At 37.3% G+C, this 9,953-nt stretch overlaps 1 protein-coding gene across 1 annotated transcript; it reads left to right on the plus strand.

The window, feature by feature from the left end:
- Positions 1 to 39: 39 nt before the first annotated feature.
- LOC145500239 (rab GDP dissociation inhibitor alpha-like) lies at positions 40 to 9,720 on the plus strand. Its single transcript, XM_081479755.1, has 3 exons — positions 40 to 1,303; positions 3,100 to 3,299; positions 4,971 to 9,720. Exons 1-3 carry the CDS (start codon positions 313 to 315, stop codon positions 5,112 to 5,114), a joined length of 1,335 nt encoding a protein of 444 aa, XP_081335881.1. The 5' UTR covers positions 40 to 312; the 3' UTR covers positions 5,115 to 9,720.
- The last annotated feature ends 233 nt before the right edge of the window (positions 9,721 to 9,953 follow it).

Below are 9,953 nucleotides of genomic sequence, written 5' to 3' on the forward strand. Positions count from 1 at the left end.
GCGAGCTGTGATTGGTATAAATGAACAAAAGGAATAAAATGTACAATCAGCTCATCCAATCACATATAACTATCTTATATGAGCCAAACTATATGCTTTTCAGCGGTCACGCGCTCAATTTGTGAGCCTCTAAACTTCTAAACCGAGCTATGATTGGCTACTAGTTTCATCGCCCAATAGAAATTGGTGTAAGAACCGAAGAAAATTTGTCAACAACTTCATTTTAGCCGGTGGAACACCCATTCATTCTATGTCTTAGACAGAATATCGCATTGATTTCTTTCCCTTTTGGTCAATTCCACAGGTATTATCATGGATAAAGAATACGATTATGTTATCCTCGGTACTGGACTGAAAGAATGTATTCTGAGCGGCGTTTTGTCGGTTGGCGGCAAAAAAGTTCTCCACATGGATCGGAACGATTTCTATGGAGGTGAGAGCACTTCGATGCACCCGCTTGAAAAGCTCTACGAAAAATTCAACGAAACTAAAGAACCGGACGACTCGTTTGGTAATGGCCGTGACTGGAACATTGATTTAGTTCCCAAGTTTTTGATGGCGGATGGAGCGCTTGTCAAGTTGCTAGTCCATACTGGTGTAACACGGTACATGCAGTTCAAACAGATCGAGGGAAGCTTTGTCTATCGCGGAGGCTCCATATACAAAGTTCCTGCCGACGAAAAGGAAGCCTTGACGTCTAGTCTGATGGGAATTTTTGAGAAGCGACGTTTTCGAGCATTCCTATTGTTTGTGCTCAAGTACAGCTGCGACGATCCAACGACATGGGAGGACATCAACCCGAAGACATCCACTATGAAAGATGTGTACACGAAGTTCGGCCTTGATAAGAACACGCAGGATTTCACAGGACACGCCATCGCTTTGTACTTGGATGATGAGTATATGACACAGCCTTGCGAGAAGCCTTTACGACGTATAAAACTCTATTATGATTCCTTATCTCGCTACGGTAAATGCCCCTATTTGTATCCTCTGTATGGCCTCGGTGAGTTGCCTCAGGGATTTGCCAGATTGTCAGCCGTGTACGGAGGGATCTACATGCTGAACAAACCCACAGATGAAATCCTCATGGAAAACGGTGCAGTTTGTGGAGTGAAATCGGAAGGAGAGATTGCCAAAACAAAGGCTGTCATCGCTGACCCGTCGTATTTTCCCGAGAGGGTGAAAAAAATTGGTCAAGTCGTTCGATGTATATGCATTCTTTCCCACCCGATTCCAAATACTAGTGACTCCAAATCCTGCCAGCTGATTATCCCTCAAAATCAAGTCAACCGAAAGTCGGGTAAGTTTGATCATAACAGATGTCTTCTACTTAATTTAGTTTGTCGCGTTTCAATTGCAGGTAATCTACAGGCTTGTGAATATATCGATCTACACTTCAAAACGCTTCTCATCCGATCAGACCTAATACCCATGATTTGAAGAGTGGTGAACTGAGTTTTGTAACATTCTTGCTCTGTGTCATCATAATCGGGGTACATATCAAGTAAATACGGTCAAACAGCTGTCCTTCTTGTTGCTAAACATGAAGATCAAATACGATTGCTTGCATGAGTACACAAAGAAAATTTAATGTAGTCCTCTTGATTGATTGTCAATTATCCTGTTTTCATAAACATTCACTTTACAGAAGACACCGCCATTTCTCGAAGAAAGATCGGATCTTTTTTGCAGAATTAAAACATTTTTCTTTGCTTTTCCTTGAAAATCAAATTCAGTGTCTCTTCTTTGGTGACTAAGCATGATCTGAATATTGATAAGATACAAGCACCTGTTTGCTAAAGAGTAAACACAATCTTGATACATTCCCGTGGTTGCCTGTTCATTTAAAAATCAAAGTCCTTGTATTCTACTGCGTGACCTAACTACCTCAGTGCTGGAATTACAGTTGTAAACATGTCTTTGAGTGATGCTCCTTCTTTAATGTCAGACCAAAACTTCAGTTATTTTTTAGTTTTTAGTTTTAACTGCTTTCAGAGCATTCTCTTTTTTACTGTGGATCTGGTTTTCATTCACACACTATCAGCCGTTTCAAACTCAGTCATTTTGAACACACCAAATTCTGAATTTTTTCTGTCAGTTAGCCAAAACCAATCCCGTTTAATTTAGCCTCCAAATTAGAGTTAAAATATTGTCATTTTGAAAATAAATTGTTGAAATAATTATTGTTCCAACAAAAATGAAACCAGGGTTAATGTCATCCAAAAAATTCAGTTGCAAGGGAAAGTCACTATCTACATCATGATCTTGCCTGGCTACTCTGCTGTGATAACACTTAGTGAAGTCTGATTCTTTAGAAAAGAGAACTACCGGCCACCTGCTCCAACAAAAACAACACACTTAAATCTTGTTCAATAATTAACTTCATTTTCAGGGTGCTCCCTTTTAGGTCTGGCCATCAATATACAGGATTATGTGTTTACTTCACTAATAATGTGTAGTTCCAGAAAATATCCATACCTCTCCCATGGAAAAGATTTTTCCAAGACCCCCCCCCCCCCCGGAAATTCCAGTTGAGCTTCGTATATTTCTTTGAATGTTTTGGTCTTAGAGAACCCCTCCCCCACACCCCAGGAAATTCCATTCCCTTCTGCAGGGACCACTGCTATTTCAAAGTAGTGTTTTCTTCCCTTGAGGGGGAAATTGTATGGATTGACTAGCTATGTTCTCTAAACTATACAGTCTCTGCAATATATTTTGATGATATATATATCTTATTAGATGTTTTGGTGTGTAGTGTCGCTGCATATTTTTACGAGTTGTGCCGTATTTTAAATGAGCCCATAGGCGAGTCAAAATACAAACAGCAAGTAAAAATATAAAGCGATATTACACACCACAACATCTAATAAGAGATTTATTATCCAACTGCTGTAGTCAATAAATTTATCACTGAAAAGAAGGAAAGTGTGATAGTTTTGCGTGCACGTGCCAACCTGTATGGCAAACAGGTTTTCTACTGTACAAATAACTGAACAATATCGCTGTATGTTTGTACTGTTATTTGCACGGTATTTGCTGCAGTTGGATAATAATTTATAATTATATTGGTTGATTTGGTTGTGTTTCCATTTTAAGATATCTACGTGTGTTGCATGTCGCACACCAATGCTGTCACCGTCAAAGGCAGATACCTGGCTATTGTCAGCACTACAGTGGAGACAGATGATCCTGAGGCAGAGCTGGGACCTGGGTTGCAGCTGCTTGGCAAGATTGACAAAAAGTTTGTGTGGGTCAGTGAGCAGTTTGAACCACAGGATGATGGCAAAGAGAGCAATGTTAGTGCACAGTACATCTACACTGTACACCATAATGAATCGATTTAGTGCCCAGGGCACTTACATGTATTTGCTTTTGGTGCCTCAAAGGAGGGCTCCTATTTGAGACAGACCGCTTATTTCTTTTTTGAGAAACAACCGAATGTTCAAAATAAAACTTTAATATGGTATGAACCGCTACTGATAAGTACTCTGATGGTACTGTAAAATTATAATTATTATCTTAGAAAAGGAACATTTTTTTTAGAATAGGGGCTCTTATTGGAATACAAGTAGGGGAGCTTTTTAATAAATACCCATTCGAAGAGGGGCGCTTAATTGAAAGGGGGCGCTTATTGGAAGGAGAGCAATAAATCAAATCATTACAGTATGCCAACTCTCCTGAATAGTCCCTGAGTCTCTTCAATACAGACTGAACCCTCAGGTCAAGATTGTGTATGTCTCTTAACTTCCTGGATACAAAGGACTGTGTGCTTACTGAACATTTTTCAAACTTATAATGGCCGATTTTTGGCATTTTCTTGAGGAAAATTTTGGAATATTTGATGCACTTCCGTGGTTGATTTGACATTTGATACTCTTAGCAACATTTTTTTAGGATCAAGTTAGCATCTCTGAGAGCATGTACATGTACCAAGGATTGGGTAAATGATTTTCTCACTTCTTTCTCCTTGGATACGTGTACAGTACTTGTACGCCTGAGGAGTGATATAGTGGCGGGAAGCTGACCCTTAGACTGATGAGTCCGGGTCTGAACTCTGTGACGACCTTCAGATACATGTACAGCTACATGTACATGTGTCTTGAAATTCTGACGCCTGCCGGTACACTGTACTTCAAGATTGTTTCTCATCCAGCTTTTTCAAAGAAGCCCTGACAGTTGTGTTGACATTACCTAGCATTACTACATCAAGGTCCCAATGTTTTTAGTTAGATATTATTCTGTTTTGTTTTTTTTTTTGAAATTCACGATAAGCCCTAAACTTCAGATAATTTGGCTGAACATGGTCTCTTTCCAACCAGGTGCATATGGGTATTGGCAAATGTATTGCTGGGAAGTAGTCTCATCCTACTCAGTTTACTTACTTACTCACTTGGCACAATGCAGACTACAAGATTAAAGATGTCAAGAGAGAGACAGGGCATTATCGAGGTCACCTTTTAGACTAGCTTGTGTACAGGGACCTTTAAATTTGTCTTATTAAATGCAGTTAAATGCAATTTAATGGGAGTTAACAACCGAGAGTGCCTGCATTCCCATGGTTGTCAGTGGTATTTCTGATATGTGCATGCACCAGGATTCCATGTGCTCCTGGACTGAGACATGCTGGCAGCCCTCACAGTGATAGCGTTTACAGTGAGCGTTGTTTTGCATGGGAGCACATCTTCAAGCATTCCCCCTCCCTTCCCTCCCTCTTTCCACTGTTAATTCATTGTGATGGGTGCCTGTCTCCCCTTCCGCATGGGGGCTCATGCCAGCCACGGGGTGGTCTCTATCTAGGAGCTGGCTCCCAATAGTGGAAGCTCCTGGATATCGCAGGCACCCAACTTCTATTTTAGTGATGCAGTTGTTAAAGACTAGTTAGTGAGAGTCTTGGCTCACAAGTCTGCTAAAGGAGAATTTTTTCAGTGTGGTATGTTAACATAGGCTTGTTTTCACTGTTACTACAGATATTCATTTCCAAGTCGTATGACGCCACCACACATTTTGAGACAGTCTGTGAGGACATCATGAGCATGTATGAGAGGATCACAGGGGAAAAGTTTGACCTAAGTGCAATATCTCTTGCAGAGGTAGATGTTGAAGAATCGTAACATAAAATACAAATAATTATTAGTAATTGTAGCTTATAAATTATTAAATGTAATGACTGTAAGTACTGGGATTATTTGCAGTAAGCATGTTTATAAACCCATGCACACAGACAACACTTACTCAGAATTCAAAAGTGATTGCCCAAATTTAAGTAATGAACATTTGTAAAGCACTGTTTCCCAATTATTTTGTTGATTCACTGCTGAAGTTGGAAAGAATTACAGCTTGGTATGTTGAGGGTTAGTCAACCATTTAAAAATAGTCTTATATGAAAATGCTTCTTTGTGATCGTTACATTTTATTATTTAATAATATTAGTACTAATGAATGTCAATGCCAGGCAAAGCACTAATTAACCACTGTTGTAACTAGTCTAAATGCTCATTAAATAGAGCAGTCTTCAATTGAGTGTCAAAAGTAATCAGATAATTACTTTCATTGGTTTTGGTTTTACTAGAGTTTGAGATTCACTGTGTAGTCAACTGGTAAGTAACTGGTGTGGTTTTCCTTTTATGACACTTAATTGAAAACCACTCATGTTAAGTTGAGTTGGTTGCAGGAGTAGTTCAAACAACTAAACAACACAATTCAGATAAAGTTCTCCAAGCTGTATTGAACACAACAGGGATACAAGAGCACACCATGAACAGCTAACTCCAGTGTAACCTAGCCTCCAAAGCATGTGGGCTTAACAAATAATCTCTGCAAGGTCAGAAGACCTATCATTTCAATACACAATGTGTTGTGTGGCATTTCTTTCATGTTAAGCTAAGCAGCAGTAGGCCCTTTGCATGACTGCATCACCTGACCATGTCAATCATAAAAAATGGTTGTAATGCGAAATATATGCACCAGAAATGGAAAGAACATGATGAAATTAGTAAGATTTCCAATTTTGAGGTTACTGACAGGCAAGATTTTAGAACAGTTTTAGTTTGACAATTTTAAACAAAAAATAATTTGAGTATGTTTGATGGCAAAGCTCACCATCCAGCAATGTTTTTACTTACAAGTCAACATGTAACTGGTGAATTTTTTTAGACCTTTAGTCTGTTAGATAGCCATAACATCTTACACTTGAACGTCAGTGGCCTTGAAATATGAGATCTTTAGTTACTTAGTTGATCACGCATTTTCTATCCCTGGTATCTATTTGAACTACCACAACCATTTTTTATATGATTGACAAGATCATGTGACATGGTCATGCAAAGACCATTTACACAGTGCTTATTGTGTGGTCACGAATGTTCTTGGGCGTGCTTGATTCTAATCAGGGCAGCTGAATTATCTGGTGTCAAATTTCAATAGAATTCTCAATTTAAAACCTCTTCCAAAACAAGTGTCTGAAGATTGCCAATAATTCCTGCTGTTGCAGTCTATTATGATGCAAGATGATTCAGTCTATTATCAGATTTATTTCAAGGGGAAACAACGTTATTATTAGCTTGACTGTACCAACAGGCTAGAATTTCTTTGAGGAACAGGGCTGTGTTCTAAAAGCACCCAGTTGCCACAGACAGCTAACTTTGGGTAACTGGAAAAAGTTACTTTTTTCACATTAAGCCTTTTAATTATAAAGTGCTGGGCACCCAGAATTTCATGGTTAGGAACCTTTGAGCACCTCGTAATTTTTCTTAGATCACAGCCTTGGGAATATCTTGAAAAGTAAATGGTAATTTAATATTACATATTGGTGAACTGCACTTAAAAAATCCCATTTAAAAGCAAATTATATAATTATTTTATCAAGTTGAAAAGGTTTTGTCATTGATAATGAAGAAACCTTTTCGTATATAAAAATATTGCAATTCTAATGTAGACTAAAATTTAGTTTAATTGTTATTTATAATATTTTTTATTTAATATTTATTTGTTCAGAAATAAATATATTACTAGGAGTATTTTAAAAGCAGTTGTTTAAGGCTTGAAGTATTATTAAATATTTGTAATAGTAATGTTAATGTAATTAACGTTTATTCATTATTTAATGTTTTATTTTCTTCTATTGCTAAATAAATAGCTTTGACTTGGGGAGAATTTATGTGGAGAAAAGTTGTCCCGAATAGAATGGTCACCTCAACATAGAGAAACCCCAGACGAGATTATTTTTCATACATTTCTTGATACATGTATAGGCTGCATCGGTTTTGACATCATTACCATTGAGCATGCATGAAACTAGAAAGGGCAACAAGTGGCTCATATAATTGCTCAGTGCAGTAAAATATATATTATTAAAGACCTGTGATGGGAAATCATGCACTGATGACCCAGAATAGAGCGTTTTCATGTGATGTCATCAAATTCTTAAATCCAAAACTAATTAGTACCAGCAAAGTTTTTATCCTCATCAGGCATAAGAGGTACTAAATTTATGTCTGTTTACAGCTTTCCAGCTCAATAGCATTCTTCGTTTGGAAACTAGCGCATTTTGAATTTCATTGCCATGACATAAAGCTGCATAAAGCTACGATCACGTTTGTCGAAAAATATGTATTTATCTCGTGATTTTTAGCCATTTAAGACATTATGGTATTTGGAAAAGTGCTTATAGGATTGCTTCTTTGTTCAATGCAGATAATCAGTGTCCTAGGTAACCAAAGTAAGTTCCAGATGTTGACACTATTTTCTGGCCGCCATATTGGTGTACCACACAGGAACACGAACATGGCTGCTCCATACTAGGCTCAGTAAATTTGTGCGTAACATTTTGACTAATATCTAAACTTTGGGACAATGCACACACCTTAACCTCAGAACTTTCTTTTTTATTTATCTTCTATAATATCACAATTTCTTGACTTTGTCCTCTGAATGGTTTTTGATTATATTTTCTAATTGCATGACAATGAAAACACTCTTATACTGACTACAATGGTTCATAATACGATTATTATCATGAACAAGGAAGATGAAAAGCATTGAAATATTTAAAACAAAACATGGAGTACTGTGCATAAATATATTTATTTTGATTTTATTGATATACCTGAAACATTCACCCCTCATTTGCGAGCAAAAAATAATGATTTATTTATAAGTTATTAATAATTCCTTTCAGGATTGTGCTGAAGTAAAAAGGTGTTAAAATCCAACTCTTTTTCAAGAAGTATTTAAAACTAGGAAACACAATCCATGGGAGCTCTCCATTTGACCAAAAATTTTGGTTTGCATTTTCCGAAATTTCCAGTGGTGAATGGCAGAGCATTTTCCACAATTTCCTGAATAAAGGACAACCTAATTTCCAAAACTTTCTTACCTGGAATTTCTGTTCAATTTGATTTCCAGGGTTTGCACTTCATAAAGTTAACAATTTTCGAGTTTACTGGAAATTTTCTAAAAATTTCTGTGCCATGACTGCCCCCATTTCCAAAGTTGTGGTATTTTTGGTTGAATAGAAAGTTCCCAGTATGTTAGTTCAGTGTTAATTATTCTGTATTCCTTGGCATTCAAACATTTTGCAAAGCGATATGCCTGCACTGCAGGCTGCTACATGTAATTTGTGTTTTGGTTTGACTCCTGAGGAATTCACAATGGAACTGACAGAATTTTGCATTGAAAAACATTTCAACCTTGAAACAATTTCAAATGGAAATTGAAAAGTTTTTATAATGATAGTTGTTTCAAATAAAGAGTTCACTCAAAGTAGAATAATTTAATTGTATTAAATCACTGTGATGCAGATTAGAAGTTATGTAGGCAGGTTTACATAGCAGTGGTCCAAGCATTTCATCTGCGTTGCCATAACATACAGTATTTTGCGACAAAAATACTTCATTGTGATTGGCTTAGAGCAGGCCAATTTATTGTAACTTTAATTTATTTGCAGTGCAAATAATGCAGGCACATTCATAACTTTCTTTTAATATTTATTTTTGTCAAATAATAAATGATTAATTTCACCAAAGCTTGAGCAATTGAGGGTCTATATTACTCTTTCAATTTGCACTCACGAAAAGGCTTGTGAATTTTGAGAGAATTTCAAATATCACTCGTAGTTTAAATTCTTATTTACACACGCATTCATATAGCTTACCTAATATATATATACATATATATATATATATATATATATATATATATATTTATTTATTTACTTACTTATTTAGCAAGTTGCCTATTACTATTACATGAGATGGGCACAGGAGAGGAAGGGAAAGATTATTATGGGCTTTGTTTATCCTTTCCTCTCCGCCTCCCCTTATTTATCGCACCTTTCAATAACGCACGAACTCTGCTCAATCAGCGGTTTTGTTTTTCGCTGCCGTCAATCATCATAGCGACCCTCAGGGCCTTACAAGGAAACTGCAGTTTAATAACTTCAATGGGTTTAAGTTACGTCTGTGGGTTGTGATTGGCCGTCGTAATCATTATTGATGGCCGGGGAAATAAGGCTTTGAATTTCAGGGTTCGGGTGTTATTGGAGAGCTCATCCCCAGGCCTTGCGGTCAAATGTGTACCACTGCATGGCTGGCGGGATTTGTCGCGCGAGTGTTATGTTTCAGCGGCAGAGCCGCGGACGCTATGATAGAGTACATGTGTCTTTAAATTATTTTTTGTTCATATTAGGTACTGATGCTTCATTAAACTATTGAGAAACGAGTTTTGTCAGTTTTTTTTTTTAATTTTGTTATGGTTTACTTGTGAGGCTTTTTGGTCTGAAGTTTTTTCATCAGTCTGATGTCAAATTCAGCCGGATTTGAAACAAGGATGGTTTCAGAGCTGGAAGTAGAGTCACGGTTGGTGCGCTCGCCTCCGGATCGAGTGGTCCGGATTCGAGCCCTGGCCGGGGACATTTTGTTGTGTTCTTGGGCAAGACACTTTACTCTCAGAGT

This window comes from Orbicella franksi, chromosome 10 (assembly GCF_964199315.1).
Source record: "Orbicella franksi chromosome 10, jaOrbFran1.1, whole genome shotgun sequence".
NCBI classification, from domain to species: Eukaryota; Metazoa; Cnidaria; class Anthozoa; order Scleractinia; family Merulinidae; genus Orbicella; species Orbicella franksi.